The following is a 26,123-nucleotide window of genomic DNA, read 5'->3' on the forward strand; positions in this document are numbered from 1 at the left end:
ATGATCCCGTTGAGTCACCTGATTTTTTCAGGTCCTGAGACGATTGCTTAAATTGTCCAGCTAAGTGCGAAGATCATGGCCCTGTTCACACGATACCGGATTCGTCTTGTACCGGATTCGCTGAGCAATCCGATACGAAAAATGCACTCTGTTCACACGATGCCGGATTCGTAAGACGATACATAAGTTTTTATATCGCCCCAGTACTTATGCGTGCAAGCGATAACGACGATGGTTGCTAATGCAAATATTTCGTAAGAAAATGAGAATTTTTTTGACAGATAACTAAGTAGAGTTTTTTCTTAGGCGTATTAAGGTTTTTTACGAATGGACGCAAGGACTGGTGGAAGAGTGTAAAGTCCAAATACGACCGAATATATGTTGCCATTACAATAATACTAGAAAGAAGCTTTTCACACTGCGATAATACATTGTTAAAAGCTTAAACATGCCATGTTGAAGATATATTATATTTGCTGGCGGATTATTCATTTAAAACATAGCTTGTATCGCTATGTTTGCTTTCATTTTTGAAAAATCGCACGGACTTCTTACTTGCCAAAGTGGAACGTATCGGATTCGAGCGTTCACACGACAACGGAACGTATCGGATTGGTTTTTATACCACTTCCACAGCGGAGTCAAATCGCTCCGGAAAAACGATACAAAGCGTATCGGATAGCAGCGGAGCCGTGTGAACGCAAGGCCTATCCGGTACGAAAAGTAATCCGGTATCAAACGAATCCGGTATCGTGTGAACAGGGCCCATATCTCATTTAATTTCAAACACCGCACTGCATAGAACATTCATAAAGGCCTATAAATAAAAAACTACACGGTAGAATTTTTTTAAACTTTGTCATATTGTAGATATTCTTATTGTCTATAACATATCTAAAATCTGGAGGTGGCACAAAAAAATAAATGATAGAAAATCATCGACATATTTAGATGACACGAATGCGCGTAATATGATCTTATACAATTACGTTCAGAATTTCACGTCATTGCTAAACAAAGGCCTATAAATAAAAAACTACACGGTAGAATTTTTTTAAACTTTGCCATATTGTAGATATTCTTATTGTCTATAACATATCCAAAACCTGGAGGTGGCACAAAAAAATAAGTTGTAGAAAATCATCGACAAAGTTGGATGACACGAATGTGCGTAATATGATCTTATATAATTAGATTGAGAATTTCAAGTCATTGCTTAACAAAGGCCTGTAAATAAAAAACTACACGGTAGAATTTTTTTAAATATATCCAAAATCTAGAGAGTGAACAAAAAATTATTAATACAATTCACTTTTTACTAAATTGTTTAAAAGTAGTAAACACTGTTTGGTTGTTAGTACCAAATTAATTATGCAGTGACGTAACAGTGCTGGTTATTTTTCTTGAAAATTTGTTCTAGTTGCTCATCGCTTTAATTTTTCAAAATTTAGTGAATCTAGTGAAGTAAATGACTTGTTTTTGGAGTAGTCGTGACCAAATATTACTTTAATCCAGGACCTATACGTCACGGTATAATTAGACATGTGCATTGTTTATATTGTATTTTTACAGACTTACTAGATAATTACTTTACTTTATTATCTTATAATTAGAAATCGGCTATTATTTACCACAGTAATTTTCTTTCTATCGCATTTTTTACGTTGTTGACACGATCAGAATATCGATTAACAATTTCAATTTTTCTGAAAATGTTCCTCTTGCATTCTGAACTGATTTTCTATCATTTATATTTTGTGCCACCTCCAGATTTTGGATATGTTATAGACAAGAATATCTACAATATGGCCAAGTTTAAAAAAATTTTACAGTGTAGTTTTTTATTTATAGGCCTTTGTTTAGCAATGACTTGAAATTCTGAACTTAATTATATAAGATCATATTACGCGCATTCGTGTCATCCGACTTTGTCGATGATTTTCTACAACTTATTTTTTTGTGCCACCTCCAGATTTTGAATATGCTATAGACAATAAGAATATCTACAATATGGCAAAGTTTAAAAAAATTCTACCCTGTAGTTTTTTATTTATAGGCCTTTGTTTGAAAAATTGCATGGATAGAGGAAGTTAATTATATAAGATTATATTACGCGCATTCGTGTCATCCGACTTTGTCGATGATTTTCTACAATTTATATTTTTGTGCCATCTCCAGATTTTGGATATATATTAGACAATATAATTATCTATATTCTGGCCAAGTTTAAAAAAATTCTACCGTGTAGTTTTTAAATTATAGGCTAATTAAGAGAAATGGAAAGTACACTGTAATATAAATCTTAGTGTTTTCTTCAATTTCTTGAATTTTTTATACATTTTTTGTGATGGTTAAGGGCTGTAAAATAGTAATAAACAGTCAAGCATTGTTTTTTAATGTTGTATTTGATGGAAAACGTGTTTCAAAGACGATTTTTCGATTTATCATTTTGAATGATAAATTTTAGTTCAATGTGGTGATGAATGTTGTGATGAATGTTGTGTTGATCGTGGTGCCCAATGTGGTGCCAATTTCACGGTAGTAAATGCAAGCTTCTTGCCCAGACAAGTATAAAACAGCTTCTGTTATGGTTTTCAACATTTCCCTGTTTTGCCTTACCTCCTCGTTATGACGCTGAATCTCTTCACGTCTGGCTTGTGACATGAGACAGTCGACACGAGGCTGAAAACCGTAGGTCTTCCATGTCTTGTAAGCACCCATGTGCGATTTTGCCTTCTTATGCTTACAATCGGATAGGAAATTCTTCATGTTTTTGAATCCTGTCTGCGTCCATGAAGATGACGATCCAGGGCAAAACAAAAGACAAGGCCAACAGAACAATGCATTCTTTTCTAAGCTACAACAAAGCCAATCTTTCTTCGAGTACCAACTTTCGTGAAAGCTTCTATTGCCTGTAGTCGCTTGTAAATTTGGAATTGGCCGCTGCTTTACGAGTATATTTTGCTCGCCTGATTGTCGAACAGAAAATGGTTTCTTTTGTAGTTCACTTATTATATCGATTTCATTAGCCGAAGCCATTGTAATGTAAGTTATTACGATTTCCGAACGTATATTTCGAAAGCTCAAAATTCAAGTCACGCTTTTGAAAATGAGCCCGACTAGATGTTGTTATACGTTTGAGTGTGCTCACAGCTACTCTCAACCAATCGGATTACAGATATTCCCACTATAGATTTTACTACTTGGTCGGGCTGAATTTTCAGAGCCACACTAAACTGCGTAATGCCTGGCACTAGAAATGCACTAGTCATTGTTGCTAAGTAACGTTTAAAATATGATAATTTTGCTAATAATGACGCAATTTGACAAATATTACACTAATAGACTGTGGATTATTCCAAAAAGAGTCGCAGAATTTAAAATTTTCGCAAATCCAATTTTAAAGAAAACAAATTTTTCATTTTTGGGAAAATATTTGGTCGGGCTGGGCCCAGCCAGACCGCTAGCTACGCCACTGCTTGTGATAGTATGAAGTGACATTTATGAATCAGGAGGAGAATTAAGTTTGAAATTGCAAATGGACTCATGCATGCCATCATTGATATTTTAAATATTTAGTCGGATTTTTTTAAACATTTAGTCGTTTTGTAACGTTGCAATTATCTTTCGTCAAGCTGTTGACGCTAAGGTGATACATGCAAATTCATAGCATTAAAGAAAAATACTGAAAATCTTTGATTTATGCTTTGTAAAACAGAGCTTTTGGACACATGGTGGTGTACAGCAAAATTCTAATATAATTCTTCCACGTTTGAGGCTTTTTTAGTTAAAATAGACCGATTAACTAATTATGAAACAGAGACTTTGCCGTGGTGACAAACTTAAAGATGGATTTCAAAATAGCAAATACCATGGTGAATGGTGATAATAACAATGTAATAGTTCTTAAAAGAACTGTTTTAACCAGAACACTAACCCAACAATTCAAAGGAACCGTTATTTACAGCTAGAAAGAGACACTATGCATTTCGGCAGACTACTCGTCAGGTGTCAACGTCTGCTAAATGAGAACCTCCAAATCATGCTATATTTATAATGTTACAAAAGGTCAATGTCATCCCTATTTTTAGAGATGACACTTAAAACAGAGACAGATTAAACACTTAATTTACCGACAAAAGGATTATATCACCATTCTTGTCTTCTGTTTGGCTACGCTTGAAAAAATGATATTTTGACGTGTTGTCACACAGTGATACCACATCTACAGTGGTTGACCAAGAAAAATGTCCCCCTAATGAAATATGAGTTTTGTTTATAAAATTCATGAATTTAAAATAAACTGTTCAGAAATAATCGTAATAAAAACAATATTTCTTGCAAACGACAATACTTAAGCAGTAATTTACAAAAAATGTGCATGTGCAGAAATGTCGACGGTCCTGCAACACTGAAATAATTCGTCATGTTTATATATTGCAACAAAAATCAACACAAACATCAAGCAATTTTTAAAACCAACGCAACGTATACATGAATATAAAGAAGTTGAATTGCTAAGAGTGACGAACCAGACACCGTCTACAGATATATCAGAATAAAAAAGGCGAAGGGATCGTGAAATTCGATATATGCTAAATGCTTGAGTCAATGTTTGGGATTAGGAAGTTGCAAAGAAGCTTCTACTAAATTACTGTGAAGTAAAATACTGAGTTCAAAGTTGAGGTTAACTTGAGATTGTAATCACACCTCCTAGTGGTAGAAAAAAACAATAGACCACTGAGAGAAGGAATATTTCCATTGCTAAAACCTTAAAGTTAGGTACCCTTTCAAAGATTTCTTTTTAAATCTTATAGTTCCAGACTTTGCAGCCTTTAGATAATCTTTCTAGGTTTGCAAATGTCTTTTGTTGATGCTAAGGTTTATTTATGCAAAGTTTCGTCGTATTAAATTATTAAAAAACTGAAATTCTTTGATTTCCTCATCAATCTGATATTGAACATTTTTATAACTTCATCAATACAGTTAGCCAATCAAATAATTCTGGACATCACGTGATACATCAGTGAAAACACAAACTGTGCAACAACCGTTTCTTACGTCACTTCTGGCATTCAAGACAAAGACAAAACATAAATTTCCATATGATTTTAGAAGCTCTCTATAGTTGTCCTTTTTAAACTAAAGCTTGATTTGTTATGTCCTCTGAATGCCAGCTCCTTTGGTAAATATTTGTCTCCTTTTTTTCTTTTATCCTCATTATGACGTTTCACAGCCTCTCTTCTTGTCTTTCAGAATAAAACTTCCTCGTTAACATCGTTGTCCATAATGTTTAACACTTGCAAATATGAAAAAAGTTATTTCATTTTTTATGAGTCTCGAAAACGTCGCAAAATGATGCTTTTTTTAAAAATAGCCAATGGTGTTCGTGGCAGCACACAATCACAAGAAACTATCTTTAATTTCTCTCTTATCGAAACTGTTAGAATCTGGTATCTCCTACTTTTCTTTTCAGTCGGTGCGTACCATAGAGATGTGTTATAAATTACGAACATTCTGATCTATAATATTTTGCGAACTAAAAGGTCTTTGTAAAAGCTCATAGAAATTATATCTGAAAAATTTTATCGTATTTGTAGATAAACGTTCTAAAAAGTCACGACCAATAGGCAATATTCAACATTCGAGTTTACGTTAATGATCCCCTCAAAACGCGTTAGTTTATCAACATAGATTAAAAATTCTCATTTCATATCAAAATTTAATCAAAATAGTAATTCATTGTCTTAAAATTGATAAAGAATTTTACCATTGCCAAACAATTGTCGTACATAGGCAAAGAAAAACAAGATCTTGTGTACAACATGTTGTAAAACATATATATTTATAAAATCAAGTTTCAATTAATGCGTTAGAGTCAATGAAATTAAATAAACATAAACCTTAGTAAATTTAAAAAAGACCATTACCTAAAACATTATAACATATTCTTAGATACAGAGACATGACATTCACAAATGACTATGCAAATTATTGAAATATATATTCATATGTCTGTTTTGTAAAGTAAACTTTAAGGTAAAATATCATGTTTTTTTTAATTTTTCTAAAAGTTGTTTGACAGGATACTGCAGTTGGTAAAAGCTTTAGCATACATGCTCTCTGTCATTATTGGTTTTTAGGTTCTTTTGTAATTTTAAGACGATTTTTGGTGAAGTTAAATCAATTAAAAAATAAGTTTGATTTCGTCATCATGTAAATTCGGACTTCAATGTAACCTAATAAGGGTTGTATAATATTTTTTTATTTGCTTGATTTTTATCTTGTTGATATATGCCAAATTTTTGTACAGATGGAATCGTCAGGAATAAGAAATCTGTCTTACATTCAGCAAATAATTAACGTGGTGCAAAAGGAACTTGCTCAGTTTTTCATTAAACAATGGAACTCTCGTTACAAATCAACTTATGGAGAATGGGATGATACACACAACAGTGGTAACAAATTTTACAATTTAGAATCAAGAAGAAAGTTAGACCAAAAAACTCGACAAAAATATCAAGATGGAGATACCAGTAAGTGGGACTGTACGATATTATTTGATGCAATAATTTCTTCAAATTCAATTGGAAAGCATCTTGACAAAAAAACAAAGGATGCTGCTCATGCACTTCGTTGTGAAAGAAACAAGTACGCACATTGGTATGAAAAGGAATGCTCAGATGATGATTTTGATGATATAGTCAACATCATTGAAAAATCATTTCGATGAAATCGATGAAATCATCATCAGTTTTAATTCGTTCCAAGTTCTTCCTTCAAAATCTAATCATTTTTTGTTGAACGCACTGAATTACGAGATAAAATTATAAAAGATCTTGAAAAATTAAGCAATGATAACAATGATAAACTGACATATTTTACATCACTGGTAATCCTGGCAGTGGTAAATCACAACTTGCAAGACAGGTTTGTGAAAAATATCGTGTGATTGGAAAAATAGAACTTCGTTTGTAATGACTCTCGATGGAAAAATGAGGAATCTCTTTTAAAAACTTACAGTGAACTTGGATACCGTTTAAACTGTGACAAGTATATGATTGAAAAATTTGAAGATGAAAATTGTTCCATCGCAGACAAAGTGAAGAATTTGCGATCGTTAGTATCCACACGATTAAAATTCTGGCAAAATTGGTTGATCATTGTAGACAACGTGGCACAGCTTAGTAAAATTTCTTCATTACTCCCCCAAGTTGGTGATTCCATGTGGATAAATGGACAAATCATAGTAACTATACAGAACACAGATGCCGTACCTCAAGACGATGAGTTTAACAAACATATTTCTATCAGAAGTGGAATGAATGATAGGGAATGTTTTCAACTCTTGAAGCATTACACTATTGAAAATGATGATGATCAAGTGTTGAATGAAGTATCCCACGCATTAGATCGTCAACCGCTGGCTTTGGCTGCCGCTGGTTATTTTGTCAGTCGTGTAAAGAAAGCAAAGTGCTCATTTACTTGGAGACAATATTTAAAGAAAATATCTTCAGATGAACAAGAACACATGGACGCCACTTTTGTTAAATTTAACTCGGAATATCCTAGAAGTATGTTACAAGCTTCACTTTTAGCTGTCAGACAAAATGCTGAAGAATCCTCAATATTGGCAAATGTTATTAACCTTTTTTCCGTGATATCGTTTGATCCTATACCACGAGACATTATTGTTTTTTATGTTCAAAAAATAGATCCCAAACACTCAAAGGAAGATATATGTCTTTGTTTAAAGGACTGCTCATTGTTCTTGCATTCAGAAAATAGTGACATTAATCTACATCGCATTGTTCACAAAGCAATTATTGTTTATCAATGTGAACAGTTGAATGAAGAAGATAAAATGGAAACTAACGTTGATCAAATATCTAAAGCACTTTTCATGTTTAAAGAGAGAGACGACGAAATCAAATTAATGCCACATCTTGAAAAAATTGTTCAATTATTAAACACCAACAAGACAAAAATCAACATGAACACTTTACAAGTTTTCCAATATTTTGTTGACAGATTAGAACATTTTGGAAAATACGATCTTGCTCTTGACCTATTGGATAAATTTAAATCAGAAGAATCTAGTTATGACAAAGCTTGGTATTTTAATATCCTTGGTGTTTTATACCATGACACTGGGAAGTATAGCAAAGCTAAAAATCATCACGAAAAAGCTCTGGAAATTCGAAAACAATCGTTAGGTGCAAATCATGTTGATGTCGCTATGTCTTTAAACGATCTTGGTGTGGTGTTTTATAACACTGGAAACTACGACAAAGCTATAGAGTTTCATGAAAAAGCTCTGGAAATTCAAAAACAATCGTTAGGTCCAAATCATGTTGATGTCGCTATGTCTTTAAACAATCTTGGTGCGGTGTTACATGTAGCTGGAAACTACGACAAAGCAATAGAGCTTCACGAAAAAGCTCTGGAAATTCAAAAAGAACCGTTGGGTCCAAATCAGGTTGATGTTGCTACGTCTTTAAACAATCTTGGTAATGTGTATAATGAAACTGGAAACTACGACAAAGCTTTAGAGTATTATGAAAAAGCTCTGGAAATTCGAAAACAATCGTTAGGTCCAAATCATGTTGATGTCGCTATGTCTTTAAACAATCTTGGTGTGGTGTTACAAGTAGCTGGAAACTACGACAAAGCTATAGAGCTTCACAAAAAAGCTCTGGAAATTCAAAAACAATCGTTGGGTCCAAATCATGTTGATGTTGCTAAGTCCTTAAACAATCTTGGTAATGTGTATTATGAAACTGGAAATTACGACAAAGCTATAGAGCTTAGTGAAAGAGCTCTGGAAATTCAAAAACAATCGTTAGGTCCAAATCATGTTGATGTCGCTGCGTCTTTAAACATTCTTGGTAATGTGTTTTATAAAACTGGAAACTACGACAAAGCTATAGAGTATTATGAAAAAGCTCTGGAAATTCATAAACAATCGTTAGGTCCAAATCATGTTGATGTCGCTATGTCTTTAAACAATCTTGGTGCGGTGTTACATGAAGTTGGAAACTACGACAAAGCTAAAGAGCTTCACAAAAAAGCTCTGGAAATTCAAAACCAACCGTTGAGTCCAAATCATGTTGATGTTGCTACGTCTTTAGACAATCTTGGTACTGTGTATTATGAAACTGGAAATTACGACAAAGCTATAGAGCTTAGTGAAAAAGCTCTGGAAATTCGAAAACAATCGTTAGGTCCAAATCATGTTGATGTTGCTACGTCTTTACACAATCTTGGTACGGTGTTACATGAAACTGGAAACTATGACAAAGCTATAGAGTTTTTCGAAAAGTCTCTGGAAATTCAAAAACAATCGTTAGGTCCAAATCATGTTGATGTCGCTACGTTATTAAACAATCTTGGTTTGCTGTTTTGTGATACTAAAAACTACGACAAAGCTATAGATTGTCACGAAAAAGCTCTGGAAATTCGAAGACAATCGTTGGGTCAAAATCATGTTGATGTTGCTACGTCTTTAAACAATCTTGGTACTGTGTTTATGAAACTGGAAATTACGACAAAGCTATAGAGCTTAGTGAAAAAGCTCTGGAAATTCGAAAAGAATCGTTAGGTCCAAATCATGTTGATGTCGCTGTGTCTTTACACAATCTTGGCATTGTGTTACATAAAACTGGAAACTACGACAAAGCTATAGAGTTTTTCGAAAGGGCTCTGGAAATTCAAAAACAATCGTTAGGTCCAAATCATGTTGATGTCGCTTCGTCTTTAAACAATCTTGGTATTGTGTTAAAAAAAACTGGAAACTACGACAAAGCTATAGAATTGCTCGAAAAAGCTAAGAAAATTCGCAAAAAAAAACGTTAGGAACTAGTCAAGTTGATGTTGCTAAGTCTTTTAGACAATCTAGGTGTGTTGTATTATGAAACTCGGGAATACGACAAAGCTTTACAGTTACACTTTGGTAGCTACGTGTTTCAAAGAAAATTGTGCCTTCTAAATTATGTTAAGCCTATTTTTAACACATAGACCGTAGGAGCAAGGCTTCCACCTGCCAAGTCAGCTCCCCTCTCCTTCAGAAAGTATTTTTGGTAGTGAATAAAGCGTTTGCAATTTGCATTTTGTGAGGTAAAATGAACCTAAAGATGTAATGATCCTTGTCTATATATAGTTTCACTGATATCTAGTCAATAAACTTACTCTACAGCCCAGGGAATCATCCTAAGTAGAACTTAGAACTGCACATATCCTGAATCTGACATTGTTCTTTAGACTTTATTTCTAAAGTAATTTGCTTTTATGTCATAACGAAGTAGTAATTTTTATTGTATGATTTACAAACATACTAAAGTGTATTGGGATGACATAAATTTTGTTAAATAAATACTATCCTGTTAGTTGTTCATATTCTTTGATACATTCAGTATTTTTTACCAAGCTCCATAAGCCAATGACCATATTCCAGGATACCATAATTTCCAACGGGTACACCTTTCATACCATACATACCACCCCACCATGCTGCAGCCAATATTCCTGTACTGTCACTATCTCCACCATGAAACATAGAACAAGAACACAATTGAAACCAGGAATCTTTTGCCATCATCAAAGTATCGTAAGCAATCATTGGTGCATCATGACCAGTGGACCCGCCCCAACCTGCATAACTGACAGATTTATAAAAAGCATCACGTTCAGGTATGTTATATGTCACTGGAAACTTTGGTTCAATGGTTCCATTTGTTAATCCCGGTAGTTCAAGATATGACTCCCAACTATTTTTAAAGTAGACCCAAGCTTTCTTGTTTTCTTCTACATCACGACCAACCTTCTCAATGTATTCCCAAACTTTGGGTAAAATACTTAAAAGTCCTGCTCTTGACAAAAACAGGTCAAGAGCTTTGTCGTTCAATTACACTTCACAATTTAAAGTCACAAACAATAAACAATTATCAGCTTTTTTATAATGCCGGTTTAGCATTAAAATGCTTCAATATCCAACTTTACGCCCGAAATACATGCAAGTTTAACTTTCACATTTACAATAAGTGTTAAGTAAATAAATATCAAAAATGATTAAACTGAAATCACCCAAACTGTTCTAAAATGCAGAATTGCTTAAACATGACGCGCTTTTTTTAACTAAAGTGAAGATGGCTGTAAATTTTAGCTGATAGACCCTAGGTTCGCTCAGCTACGCATCCATAACCTTCAAATTTCATTTCTTTTTGTTTCATGGTTGCATATGACAAGTAGAACAAGTTTAGTCCCACACCAATGTCACTGTTTTTTTTTGATGACTTAACCGAAATAAAAAATCCCTAATGGAAAAACCTGAACGGTATAAACCAAAACCGAACACAACGGCACGAGAATTTAGAGAATACTGAAGAGGAAAAAACCATTAGGGATTTCAGCCCCGGGGGACCCTTAGAAACAAAAGTCTTTACTTACCTTTGCAACGATGCAAATACCAAAAAAAGAAAAAACCGTCAATTTCTCAAAGACACCTTCAAGTCCAAAAATCTTTCAAGTATTTTAGTTATGCATATAATTCATCATTTTTAACATACAACTTACGTACAAACCGCCACATTTTAGTTTTACCGCACGTAAACCAATCAGCGAACTCGACAATTTTCTACTTTGGACGAGAAAATTGTGTAAATTGGATGGGAATTTCTTTTAACGTGTGTTTTTCTTATCTAATCCACATCCGAATCAGTCGCACCTAGCGTCACCTTAGCAGTCCCTATTTTGCACCGTTTCATTCAGTGCTTTGCGCGCCCGGTGCCACTAACGCTTAAAGCTGGAGCAAGCGCTTGCTGCATGACATGGATTAGATAAATGTACTTGAAAATATTTTAAGCAGACAGACGAAATTTAATATTTTTTGAAACAATTTAGAACACTTGAAGAAGCACACGTTAAGTTTGGTTACCGAGGGACCGTGGATGGTTTAACCAAACAACCGGCAGCGCTTGATTTAAGTTATGTTTTAGTTTGACAATTATCACATAGATGACTAGATAGCAACGCGAATGGTGAACATGGAAACCATCGTGTAACTATTTTGTATCATATGTGACAACGTCTGCGGTTTGTCTTCATAGTAACCATCAAAGAAAACAAACAATGTGCTTTTATTAAAACTATGTTTCGTGTTAGTTTGGTTAATATGAAGCCATTCCGCATACTTAGACCTGGTGTACTAAACATTTTTTTATGCCTGTTTTTGCTGTGGCTTGCCGCATCGAAATTCCCAAGAATGAAGTTTTCTTAATAAGAAAAGAACATATCCATTTTTACATTTACAGTAATTGCCACGCCGCTCGTAAACTGTAAATGTCTTGACAAACTGAAGACTATTTGAGTTTTAATTTGTTATTTGAAAATGACTGACAAGATTAAAGTTTCCTCCGAAAGATTTTGAAAAATTTAGTCATTTTTCTTGATAGTGGAGTTCATCCTTTAAATTTATAAAGGTTCTAACCCCATACTCTTTATCTAAGCGTAGCAACTACTCGCTGCAACTACAGCGCATGCCTAAGCTATCTAAACTTCCTACCTGCGCATGGCACCGGAATTCCGCCCTGAAAAGGAATGCCCTTTGAAGGAGGTAACCCATCATGCCCTTAACTTAACTTAACCTAGTGCATGTTGCACCTACGGGCGACCTCCAACCGGGGTGGGTTGAACTACTCATGCATTATAGGGGATCCATGCAGGAGTGCCTTAATAGTCAATGTAGAAAGCCGTTCATGAAATTGGCCAACTACAACGACTGCATGCTCTTACCGTACTAGGGGAGAGATATTTTTCTTTACACCAAAACCACGATCTTCCCTTCGTCTTCAATAGGCCTTGCCCGCTTGATCCAGTCTTCAAAGGTCTTCTTACAGATGCTATTTGCATCCTTTACGCTAAGGTACCATTTGTACCCACTAACCCCAAGTTGAAGTTGCCTTCCTTGGGCAAAACTTCACTTGCATTTCCGATTCTAAGCTATGGTCCTGCCTATCCTTCTGCGAGGCAACAACCGCTGCGATCACGCGTAGCTCCTTAAAGCAGTATATTTACACAGAGGTTTTTCGAAGGTAAATTATACAGAACAACACAATTGTTGCATGTCACAGATTTGAAATAGTTGATACAAATTCACGCTTACTAAGACACAAATTTTAAAAAGAATTAAAGCAGCACGGATAAACACAATTGTATTATTTTAACCAAAAGAACACTTTTATTACCTCTTAATCAAGACTATTTTTGAAAATGCAGATGTAAATTTCTTTAAATATACTTATTTGCATTGCTGCATTAAAAAAATAGCCTTACAGTGGAATATACTGAACACCAGGATTTGTTGTGGCTATTGCCCCAATTATATTAGAGATTTGGCCTGTTAACAGGCCTAACTAAATAAAAGGTTTATTATTATTACACTTACGGTTTTCGACGAATCGTTGGAAGTTCGACGACAGACTACGATGAATGACAAATCTCATGCCAATTGTGAAGATGAAACGATCGGATGTTGAGCATAGACAGCCACAAAAAAGCCCAAAATAATTTTTTGAAAAATTCAGAACGTTGATGGTGAAACCATCGTATCCAATTTTCAGGCTACCTGACAAACATCACCGCTTTTATGTCGACGACGGCAAGCACAGAAACAAGATTGGCCATTTCTTGCAACTGTGCATGTCGTCTACGGCATTAAATCGGAAATATCGACAGCCAGTCGGAAAATTAGGATTTTTAGGTTTTTCATTTTCATGTTAAAGAAATTCCATGTTTTTATTACAAAAATTTTCAATTAAATAATGTTGACATTTGGGCATTTGATAGCGGCGTGGTTTTATCCATCATTGCGATTGATTGACCAGTCGTGATGTTAGCAGGAAAACTCCCAGGAAAATGTTTTAGAAAAGTTCATAATATTGACTTTTCCATGGAAACAGGCGTTAGGCTGATGGATGCATTGCTCCAGAAGAGTGTTTAGCGTTTGCATTCTTTGTAGATGAAGTCTTTAGGGCATTAGAAGTCGCGTATTTTTCAATTTCATCAAAGTATATTGTCCATTCTTGATCATTGTTCAGAAGAGTTCATTAAAGTATATTGTTCATTCTTGATCATTGTTCAGAAGAGTTCATTAAAGTATATTGTTCATTCTTGATCATTGTTCAGAAGAGTTCATTAAAGTATATTGTTCATTCTTGATCATTGTTCAGAGGATTTCATCAAAGTACACTGCCCATTCTTGATCATCGTTCAGAGGTCTTCATTAAAGTAAATTGTTCATTCTTGATCATTGTTCAGAGGATTTCATCAAAGTACACTGCCCATTCTTGACCATCGTTCAGAAGTCTTCATGAAAATAAATTGTTCATTCTTGAGAATTCTTCAGAGGACTTCATTAAAGTATGCTGTTCATTCTTGATCATTGTTCAGAGGATTTCATTAAAGTACGTATATTGTCCATTCTTGATCAGAAGGTTTCTACATAGGACAATTGAAGCCAATGTCAGTCCACACTACTATACTTCCATAAATGAAAAACATTGATAACATACTTACATTGAACATTTTATTAACTAGTAATGTAGTTCAAGGGAAGAAAAATTTCAACCAAATTACAGAATTGTATTTTGTTCTTATATTTAGATGAGCGTCGGGGAATTGGTCGACAACAGCCACAATTCTCTTCAACCGCTGTGAACAATAACCACTTTCTTTAATTGTGGAGTCTACGATCATGATAAATACACCAACATTTGTTCGTTGTTTCTCAATCTCATTTGAGGACTAATTGTCGTTTAAAAGAAGAATGTCCATGTCTAAAATCAAGCATAGAGGAAACAAAAGTTACTAAGACGGAAACTTTATGGAAAGGCCACACTGCACTTTGCATTAATGAACATCACATGTAGTGTTTTAATTCAATGTTTACTCAATGCAAAACAACTTGAAACAAGACATTTACCTGAACAATTTTTCAAAGCACTCCAAGAGTTATTTCACCTTGGAATAATTTCGACTTCGGCTAACTATTCTTCGTGCAACTACAGACTTTCACGTTCAAATGGCACGTTCTTAGTCTTAGACTATGGCCCAAGTTTCACGAACGTGTTGTATTCTGATTCGTCAGTGACTAGGTGTGTTGTAAACGTGTTGTATTCTGATTGGTCAGTGACTAGGTGTGTTGTAAACTGTTGTGTTCTGATTGGTTATTTACCAGGTGTGTCGTCAATTGTACATTGTGAAATTTAGAATTTGCATGATTCATCACTTAGAAGTAATTAATCCCTATAGAGCGGTAAATGCAATTTAATACAATATAAAAACGTATACTTCAGCTGCAGAAAATAGCAAATCCCAAACATTTAAGTCTCCTTGGGGAACAACTACAGCTGAATGATGCAAATTCTAAAGGTCCACTGATGTCAAAAATGATTTGATAAACCCTCTAGATTGTTATCTTCATCTCATTTTCTTATTGTATTTATTAGCATTAACATTTGATCTATTTTAATTAGCATTCTACAGGGTGTATATAAAAACGACGTTTGGAAGTTAAACTACTGTAAAATTTCGAAACCCAATCACTCTGCTAACCTCACTAGTGCATTACATTTTCAATGGAGGAAAATCTTTTGTGCTTGCATCAACGTAGCTAACAATGTTCCATGCACCTGTGGGCTTGGCGTAGTGACAGACATTGAAATTATACAAAGGTCTTCAATGGTAAATGAAGGCTGACCAACTAGTTTTGCACACATCAAAGGAATGAACAGGATAGAAAAATTATATTACAATGTATTTTTTTATTTTTTTATTCAACTATCAGCCGGCATTATATGTTGTCCCTTTTAAAGAATTTTCAATCTCCATGGGACAATGTGAAAGTGTGTAAAATGAAAGACTATAGTGTTTGGTGTGAAAGTGTGTGAAAATGCAAAGACTATAGTCAACGGCAATATATGCAGTTGATTACTTTCATAAACTTACCTTTAGTTTTAGGGACTATTTATATGAGCCCGATAGCCGGGATTCAGCGAACGAACATGTAACATGTAACATGTTCTTACACAAACTTTCGGCAGTTATTTCAGTAAACAGTAAAGATACAAACGATGGGCATAAAAGCAGCTAATATTGGAGGCAACAATTCGCCTAGAGAAACCCGACCTTGTGCAACGAAAATTTCCGCAATGCCATTCTCTAACGGTCGTTATTTCGTTAACGTCTTTTCTGAGTTTTTGAAGGACTTTTTCAAAGAGCTTAGCAAAAAATAAACATGTATTTAACGTATAAATCTTTGATAAACCAGCAATTGTCAAAACTCTGCTAAAAAAACCCCCCATGTACAACAAAAACTTCGGCAATGTCATGTTTTTTCGTCAACATCTTTTTTGACTTCTTGAAAGACTTTTCCCGACAGCTTCGAAAAATGAATGAGGAATGAAGTATAAAGTTTGACTGAGGAAGAAGCAGCTGATATTTTAGGGTAAAACTGATATAAATTTTGGTAAAAAAAACGTAACTCTTCAACGGCCATTTTCGTTTTTTCGAATTTGGAAACGACTTTTTGCAACAGCTTAAAAGAAAGAATCATGTATTCAGTAGGTTTAACTTGTTGTGATGTTATAAAATATTGTGAAAATGGATTTGCAAGGCGGAAAGCGAATTCTTAGTATAAATATAATTGGCCATCATAAAACTTTTAATATGGCCATGGGTATATAATTTTATCAACAATAACGTTTCGTCTTTAGCTGAAGACATCTTCATATTACAATACATACATGTAGGAAGTAGTAAATCCTATTCTTAGAAATTTTGTACAATACTTACAATAACCACTGTATGCGTTACCCTTCTTTGAAATAAAAGGTTATATTACTCACTGTAATACTTTGAAACTTACAAATGAAATATTTTACGTAATACTTACGATAAAGATTGTTTCAGCAAGAAATCTCTTTACAAATAGCGCGGGAAAGATCGGCAAAAATTCATATGACGTATTGATCAAAATTGGTCACGTGTCAAGTCGTATAAACATTCGCCAGCAAGAGCTGGGTGACGTGGGATATGTAAATTGATCAAATCGTGCTGAGGTAGCACAACATTTAATAGCATAGTAGGTTTCGTGTGATGTATTTAATATACGATTGTTTTCATTTCAAGTTAAATATTATGTTTTAACTTGTTAAAACCCAGTATGATGTACTATTATATAGTAGCAAATACTGACAAATTATATCTGTATAGAACACATACAATAAAGAGTCGTTGAAGTTGATGCATCAGGAAATTCTTCTACTTTGTAGACATATTATATTTATATATACTGAACTATACGTATGTTATATATATACATACAATATAACTTATACAATTTCTATGCTCTGTTTTTTTCGACAGACATCCTACAAGTTTTACCTTTTAACCATTATATTAAGAAGGAACAGTTTGTTTTGTCGATGTCGTCGTTGAAACAGATGATACCGTTGAAGTTTGCCTGTAAAATATTTGCTGAAAGGTTAGAGAAAAATTGATAAACTATTCACGAAAGAATAGGTAGTAGCCTTTTGATTTTCTGTCTAAAACAAGCCAAAGTTTGAGTTCTTTGTGTTGTATTATTACGAAATAAAAGATTTTTACTGTGTTTGCACGGGCTTATGCAAAACGAGGAGACCTTTGGAAGAACTCGAGAGCAAATCAGTGCAAGCCCAAAACCGAAGGTAGAGTGTTGCACATGCTCAAGAGTTCTCACAAACGTCTCCGAGGTTTGCATAAGCCAGTGCAAACACGAAAAATATCTTTTTAAAAAATATCAATAATGCTAAACAGACAAATTTAAAACAAACGTTTTAATTTTTCCTCTAAAATGTATTCATGATTGATTTGCGAATTCTCTTTGATTGATTTGATTTGTTGAGCCCAGATCGGTTTGCACAAGCTAATGAAAACACAGCTATAGACCAATCAGCGCATGCGCTTGATTGCTTTTTGTTCTTGTTTTGACTTTCAATTTTTCTGTCTATTCTTGCCTTACAAACATTAACACTAAAAATCGTTTAATATTCTGTATATTGAACAATAAATTACACTCAAACATGATCACGTGTTTACTCACATGAAAAGATCACGTGTTTACTCACAAGATCACGTGTTTACTCACATGAAAAGATCACGTGTTTACTCACATGAAAAAGATCACGTGTTTACTCATATGAAAAAGATCACGTGTTTACTCACATGAAAAGAACACGTGTTTACTCACATGAAAAAGAGCACATGTTTACTCACATGAAAAAGATCACGTGTTTACTCACATGAAAAAGATCACGTGTTTACTCACATGAAAAAGATCACGTGTTTACTCACATGAAAAAGAACACGTGTTTACTCACATGAAAAATGGAAAGTATTTGAACAAAGAACTCTTGCAAGGATTTTCACCTAACTCTGGAACAGCACCCAGACTATAATTGATCAATTTTCTCAAGTAATTTTCCAATTGTTTTCGACGTGTTTCCACAAAATTGACGTCACGATTTCCAATAATTTTCTTCGCGGGAAACGTGAATTGTGCAACAGGTTTAAACTGCTTTCTTGTCTGCGCATAAAAAGGAAAAGGAAGGGATTGTACATTACGGCAAAACAATATGATTAAAAAAGTTCAAATAGTGATGTTTATTAAAAACCTTCTTATGTAGGGCATAAAAATCCGAGTATCTTTTGTAAACATTCCATTCATCGTCTTTGATACGGATATAAACCTTGTGAAGTAAACAATGTTAAATTCTTTATTGACGACAATAAATGGACCCCTTAGCAGATAATATACATATATATAGAAAGTTTATATTTGATGATTCTCCGTATAAAACAGTGCTCGATGCCCGAGAGCAGAGCGTAAATATGTTTAGTGGTGTTGAGAAAAAATCATAAAATTACAGATTCATCCAGACAAGCCTGTTTCGTGATTAAAGGAAAATCCCCTGAAGAGTGAGCAGTCACGAAACAGGCTTGTCCGGATGAATCTGTAGTTTTGTGATTTTTTCTCAACACCACTAAACATATACATATGAAAAGTGAAATATTTGAGCAGTAAATTTAAACTACGACATGATCTTTTAAATACGATGACCACAAACACTTTTCTCAAGGGTGATGTATTTGAAACGAGGAAAATACCAAATATAGATCATAAATCTTGAAATATAGTCCCTAGTTATACCTAACCTAGTCCAGATAACCATCAACATCGCATCGGAAGAGTTATTTACTTTTTTAGAGATAAATATATGGAAAAAATTATACCTGATAAGAATGGTGAATGTTTGGAGACTTTCCTTGTACAAAAACAGATGGAATCCAAATGTTAATTAAAGGACGAGTATTGACAGACATGAAATTTGGACCAAACTCCGTCAAATATAAACATTCATCATGATTATTGTCCTGAGGAAGCTAGAACATACGAAGATACGTAGTTTTATTAAGAAATACTTAGAAAATCAAAAGAATAGTTACTGCTTTTCATATTCATATCAAACAGTTCATATTGTACATACCGATCAATATTGTACATCTATTGTACTATAATGAACACACGGGTCTTTACTGAACATACCGGTCCTCTAAGATTGACAAGCTCTTCTTTTAATATTCTTAGCTGATATTCACGAGCATTCAACATTTTTTGCAGTCTTTCATTGAGTTCAATAAGTTCGCCATGCATATCAGCGACCTTTAAACATGATAAACAACATTTCATCACAACTTACGCCATGACGTCATCACCATGAAGTTTCCCAGGGATGAACAAGAAACGCGAAATCAGTCAGCATGGCGAGTTTTTTTAAACATATATCACGATTTCATTTCAGTTATTTATCCACAGTTTTCATAAGTCAAAATATCTTCTTGTATTAGATATTTCTTAAAGTCACCGTGTGCATCGTATAAAAACATTTTCTATCAGATAAATTTCGGCTCATCTTCATGAAGCATATGATACATGAAGACCTTTTAAGGCAAATGTTTCGTTTTGTAAAAGTATTATGGTTTAATGGAAATCTTACTTGGATCAACTTCCGCTCAAAATCTTTGTTTTCTTCCTTTCTACAAGAAAAAGAAACGAAATTCAACGCCGTTGATTCTCTTTTGCTACAAATTTACGGTAAATACCTCACTTCGTCGACGTCAGATTCCGGAGAAAGAATGATAGAAGAAAGTCTTTCATTTTCTGGAGCTACACAAAAGATTATCGAATATCTTAAACTTCTACATCTATTTTAAAGATAAACTATCCCTCTAAAAAACCTTCTTCCATAACGTCATTTCTTTTCAACGATTGAACAGCACCCACGTATTTCTTTAGTTGGTGCTTGAGCAAATCATTTTCACTAAAGAGCAAAAACGAACAGGTCAACAGACATCTTTGATTAACGGAAATGCAGAGTTCTCAATGTCCTAACCTTTTTAAGCCGTTAAGAGCGACGCAATTTTCTTCATTTTTCGACGACATATCTCTTTTTAAATCTTCTAATTGAAGACGAAGAGCAGCTGACTTCATCATATCTTTTTCTAAATGTTGTTGTAATGATCTACAGGAAAGATGATCGAAGGAAAAATCAGGGCAAAATAGTGTATATTCGAATGGAATGTTAATATTAAACGAAGGACGATAATACAACCTGTTACGTTCTTCAACTTCATCTTTTCTTAACATCATCGATACAATCGCCTGTTTTAATTCCTCTTCAACAATAAAAAACCACGTATTTATTGATATTCATGAAATTATAATTATTCACACATACAAATATTCAGTTCACATGATGAAATTTGACGGATGTCTCCAAACAAGCAAAGCAACTACGATACAAATAGTAAAATCCAATTGCACTAAATATTTCTATATTTAAAACTAACTCTACCTGCTAATAGCCATTTATAGTTTGAGAACCTGAGGCAAAAGTGCCTCCCGTTCCCAAAACATTTTTCAAAAGATATAAGAAATAAAACCATTTAAATACATGAATAGAAAAACACACAAACCTGAAGTCATTTCTTTGCCTGATGGATATTCCTCTGATGGCTAAAGAACGAAAACATACCAAATATAACGAACTAAATATAACAAAGATATTTACACATGGCTTTCTACCCTCCCCTGAAAAAGATAAAAGCATTTCATAATTAACTAACATTCATACAACCATCACCCATGGTTCTGACCAATGACGATCCTGAGTAATCATTAATTTCTATGCTACCATCACGTGTGGCACATATCGCTGCAACAGTTGCTCCAATTGCTAAACTTGCATCATTCTCGACGTCTTCATCAGTGTAAATACTGAAAACAACATAAATTACCACCTCAGTTAAAATGGTGAACTCGTTAGACATTCTTGTCGATAAAATAATGAAGTATCTTCTAACCTTGAAACGGGCGAATCATTTATTGAATGAACTAAATGTCGCGACGTCTCAGGTGCAACAGTAAATCGCTCATTTTCATCTGACATAGCTAGACCCTAACTCCTTTATCGTCATCGGGGCAAACTACGGGAATTAGAGATACACCGCTGTTCATATCAACAAGAGGCTCACACACTTCTTCCTCCGACAAGAGCGATGAGTCAGTGTAATGCCCTGATTGCAAAGATGTTGTCAAAGAATGATTTTTTCAAATCATTCGCAGTTTTAAACTCGTTTTAAGATGCAGAACTTCCTGGCTTTTCTTTGTTAATCGAGCCACTTGTTCATCTGTTTCATTCTCCTTGTTCTCAACGTTGGTTTTCGCCATTGTGGAAGAAAGACTTGAATTCTCAGAATTCGAACAATAAGCCAACTGAGAGTTCTTTGGCATTTCAAGAAAATCGTCAGGCCTTTTAGTGAAAGCATGGTTACCACGAGCATGTACCTGAGAATCAGTATTACGTTGTAATATGTCGTATGCCGCTCGGGTAAAACTCGTGGCACTATCGTGAGCAGTCGTTGTTGTGGAAGAACTACCATGAGAACTGACAGTAGAAGTTCCTTCTTCCGTCTCTTTGAATTCAACATTTTCAATTTGAGCAATGTTTGCTTTCTTTTACGTTTTTCTTTTCTTTTCCTGAAACACAAAAGAAAGATAAAAGTTACAAATTAATAAAGACGTGGGGATAAATGACTACGCATTGTTCAAGTATGATAAAGAATAAATGAGGACGCGCGGTTAAGGGATGATAAGGGATGAATAAACAACAGGTATAGTTAAGGGATAAATGAAGACATGTAATAATGGGATAATAAAGGTTAAGGAGAACGCATGGTTGGGGGATTACAAGGAATAAATGACATGTGTGGTTAAGGAATGATAAGATTAGCGATATATGAGATGAATGGTAGGGATAATTAGGGATAAAAGGGATATTTTTGATCAGGGAGAAAAATGAAATTCTGATCAAATCTTTATTTTCTTAAAATGTTGTATTTAACAAACTTCACCAGGAGCTCCTGACGTCGCATACATTGGTGATGGTACAGCCCATATTGATGTTGGACGAGAAACTGCTTGGCTGATATTTCCTGGAATCTAAAAATTAAATTAAATTCAAGTAGTTAAAGAAAAGTACATTCATAGCTTCCACTTTTTTACTATCCATTTCTATTTGCAAAGATTCATTTTTAAACAATATCAATAGCATTCCAGCATACCTGTACAGTAATAGAGTTAAACTCAGCTTTGTCAATGTCAATTGCAAAAAGAATTGAACTTAAGCCTTAAAGAAGAAACAAGGAATGATAAAAAATCCATTATAGAAATATAAACAAGTTTATTCTTACCAGCAGCCATCATTGGTAACATACTAGATCGTTCATCATCCAATAATAATGCATCCTGCTCATAATACTGACTGAAATTAAAGCAATTACACATTGTATAATTATTCTGACATCAACAGCTTACCGTTAAAAGAAAACTCCATTACTATATCGCATTATACATTGGTTATGATAATCATATAGCTTATCAAGCCAAGATCAATATTTCTTTCTTAAATGTTACTTAAATCAAACTTACAAAAGCAATTGTTTATGCCCAATGAAGCTGTGAAGATATTTCTCCAGTGATTGCTCGTTTAAACTAGACCTAAGCCATGCTTGAGCTGTCAAATAAACATCAAAGAAAGAAAGAAAAATGTCAGAACAAATTCATGGCATACAAAAAGGTCTTACCCACAAACATTCCTGGAATCATTTAGAAGCCAACAACTTGACCAACCTCTACCAACATCTGTCATTACATTATGTAAGGAATTATATGTCTTTATTTCACTAGAGCTAAGATGTTCCTTGATAAATAGCCAGAACACAGATTGACCTTCAGACCTCATTAACACCTGCCTTTAATGAACATAGTAATGATGAAAACAAATTATTTAAGAATGGCTTTTAAATTGACTGAATTGAGAGAGGAATGATGAAGATACCTTAAAGAATTTATCTTTTTTGTGGATTTAATGCCGAATTGAAGAACAATGTTCCATTGCTCACAAAGACAAGAGATTCTGTGTTTATCATAAACACAAAGATTATGATAAATAAGGATTATACTATGAAATAAAATGAATACAATACAATACAACCGAAGAAATATCAAGTTCACCTGCTATCCTTCTCAGAAGCCAATTCGGTTGTACTACCAAATCGTACCTGACACTAAAGAAACGACGAGGTTCAAGTCGACCAAATCATTCGAGTAAAATCAATACAATAAAAGACGAAACGAAATTACAAGTTCCAGTTTCGAACTTTCAACTACGTACAAATATTTTAAAACTAACTTGCTTTACTCCATCCAACAAGCGATCAATAATTGCGAGTAATATCTACACTTGCCAAGTTCAACATAATCTCCACTGAACTAACATGTAAAAAAATAGTTTCGTTTGTCGGACAATTAGAAAAATAATTAAAAGTAATCAGATATTAACAAAGTATGTATATACGAACGAGTACCTTATGATCGCTTGATATCACCACCTATCAACTCTCACCACCCATGCTAGCATCAAGAAAGTTCGGAGAAAATACAAAGTGTTTTCTACATGTAAAAAATATCCACGATACACGGCAGTATTATTGAAGCAGTTCACAAAAGAAGACAAATCAAGAATATTTACCAATATGGGCAACGGAAATGATTTAAATGAAATATTTGAGGCAAATGGCAGGACGTCACAAAGAGAGGGGGAACGTTGGGGGTGGGTGGGGATGAGAGAGTACACAATGAGCGTAGCAAATGACACCGCCAGGGCCCACCATAATACCTCAGCAAACGAATGCATGAAAAACACGACACATGCAGTAATTTCTTAAAGTTATTTGCTGAGATAAATCAACGCTAGTAAAAAATGTTTCATCGAATTCTAAAATCAAAAACCATGAACAGAGATTCCACATTCTAAAAAACGGATGATAAAAAGGAAAAATCAAAAGGTTTTTAAATTCTTCTGTCCAATTTCACTTATTGAACATCACTGAAGTAAAAAATAAAATTACAACAAATTACAAAATTTATCAGACTAAACTAGGAGTACATCGCTGTATGGTTAGTTCATGGTGAATGCTGTATGGTTAGCTCATGGTGAATGCTGTATGGTTAGTTCATGATCAATGCTGTATGGTTAGCTCATGGTGAATGCTGTATGGTTAGTTCATGGTGAATGCTGTATGGTTAGTTCATGGTCAATGCTGTATAGTTAGTTCATGGTGAATGCTGTATGGTTAGTTCATGGTGAATGCTGTATGGTTAGTTCATGGTGAATGCTGTATGGTTAGTTCATGGTGAATGCTGTATGGTTAGTTCATGGTCAATACTGTATGGTTAGTTCATGATCAATGCTGTATGGTTAGTTCATGGTGAATGCTGTATGGTTAGTTCATGGTGAATGCTGTATGGTTAGTTCATGGTGAATGCTGTATGGTTCGTTCATGGTGAATGCTGTATGGTTAGTTCATGGTGAATGCTGTATGGTTAGTTCATGGTCAATGCTGTGTGGTTAGTTCATGGTCAATGCTGTATGGTTAGTTCATGGTCAATACTGTATTACAACTAACAAAATTCTGTTAAACCAAATATCACATGACGTCATTGATTGTAATTACGTGTTTGTAGATGTAAATCGTCCAGGTCAGAGTAGAGTCGTGAGGAATGCTGATGTTAACTGTCTCTACATAGATGCTGTACATAGTCGTCATTAATGTTTTACAATTCTGTTTGTTGAAAGAGATCCTGACTCACTCTTCATCTTCGTTATTTAAATGTGTTTATGTATTAAAATGTGCATGGATAAAAGATTGATGTTACTATAAGGCATGAACTATGATCACCATTTTTAACTAATATGTATGTGGTCACGTTGTTTTCATTAAATCTCTCATCCGTTTGTTAAGTATGTGACATGTAAAGAAGTAAAGCAAGTATAATTTTGTTCACACGGTCGTCATATATGAAGTCTTATTTCTAAAACGTAGATAATTTTTCGAAAGTAAAGCGAGTTTCTGAAACTATATTACTAACTTTACATAACAATTTCGCTATTGAATGATCTCGATAATATATGACTAAACATGCATGAGAAATCATATCTAAACTGATATACCAACTTTCTAACTATTGACAATAAGCTGCATGGTAAAGGAAAGCAAAATCTGTTCAAAGGTATGGGAGAGGTGAAATAGCATACTTGTCTATGGAACATATGGGAATCTGTGAAAATTTATGTAGGGGTAATAGCATGTCCAATCATGCATCACCTCCCTTCTTTGCTGACGCCACTTTTGACTAAACTCTGTGTGTCTAACAAAATGTTGATAGTTGTATACAACAAACCATTTCTTTTAGAAATAATAAAATTTGAAAAACAAGCAAAAGTTAAACACAGGAAGAATGTATTTACACACAGAGGAAGAACGCGACCGAATCTATTTTTTGTGAATTGTTGATTCATGCAACACAGAGCTTTCAAAACTATACTTTTGATCATATTTTAGTTTAACAGTGTTAAAGTTTACTTTTATTGCATCCTTTACTGTTATATGTATAGTGTTTTTTTATT

General features: G+C 34.1%; 2 protein-coding genes and 1 long non-coding RNA gene across 3 annotated transcripts; all 3 read right to left on the reverse strand.

Moving 5' to 3' along the window:
- Nucleotides 1–10,408: 10,408 nt before the first annotated feature.
- LOC124440890 (protein ADP-ribosylarginine hydrolase-like) lies at nt 10,409–11,587 on the reverse strand. Its single transcript, XM_046991312.1, has 2 exons — nt 11,580–11,587; nt 10,409–10,868 (listed from the first exon to the last, which is right to left on the reverse strand). The coding sequence occupies exons 1-2, from the start codon at nt 11,585–11,587 to the stop codon at nt 10,409–10,411; spliced, it is 468 nt and encodes a 155-aa protein (XP_046847268.1).
- A 1,624-nt stretch (nt 11,588–13,211) lies between these two features.
- LOC124440999 lies at nt 13,212–15,138 on the reverse strand. Its single transcript, XR_006946850.1, has 3 exons — nt 14,978–15,138; nt 14,572–14,831; nt 13,212–14,493 (listed from the first exon to the last, which is right to left on the reverse strand). It is a non-coding gene; the product is annotated as an uncharacterized LOC124440999 (long non-coding RNA).
- Nucleotides 15,139–17,138: 2,000 nt separating this feature from the next.
- Nucleotides 17,139–24,350, reverse strand: LOC124440891 (sorting nexin-29-like). The gene is made up of 23 exons (XM_046991313.1): nt 24,333–24,350; nt 23,847–23,891; nt 23,669–23,721; nt 23,493–23,570; nt 23,285–23,406; nt 23,084–23,168; nt 22,846–22,916; nt 22,717–22,781; nt 22,496–22,594; nt 21,776–21,940; nt 21,457–21,551; nt 21,220–21,370; nt 21,070–21,109; nt 20,706–20,769; nt 20,487–20,615; nt 20,332–20,414; nt 20,197–20,260; nt 20,091–20,130; nt 19,640–19,756; nt 19,327–19,476; nt 18,708–18,782; nt 18,414–18,619; nt 17,139–17,518 (listed from the first exon to the last, which is right to left on the reverse strand). Exons 1-23 carry the CDS (start codon nt 24,348–24,350, stop codon nt 17,455–17,457), a joined length of 2,079 nt encoding a protein of 692 aa, XP_046847269.1. The 3' UTR covers nt 17,139–17,454.
- Nucleotides 24,351–26,123: the final 1,773 nt, after the last annotated feature.

This window comes from Xenia sp. Carnegie-2017, unplaced genomic scaffold, assembly GCF_021976095.1.
Source record: "Xenia sp. Carnegie-2017 unplaced genomic scaffold, XeniaSp_v1 HiC_scaffold_20, whole genome shotgun sequence".
In the NCBI taxonomy this organism is placed as follows: domain Eukaryota; kingdom Metazoa; phylum Cnidaria; class Anthozoa; order Malacalcyonacea; family Xeniidae; genus Xenia; species Xenia sp. Carnegie-2017.

Bases quoted from the DNA above. Each gene is read 5' to 3' on its own strand.
- LOC124440891 (XM_046991313.1), bottom strand. The intron at 22,595-22,716 runs GTATGCTGGAAT...TTTAATTTTTAG, and splicing joins TTAACTCTATTACTGTACAG to ATTCCAGGAAATATCAGCCA. The intron at 20,131-20,196 runs GTATTTACCGTA...TTTTTCTTGTAG, and splicing joins TCTGACGTCGACGAAGTGAG to AAAGGAAGAAAACAAAGATT.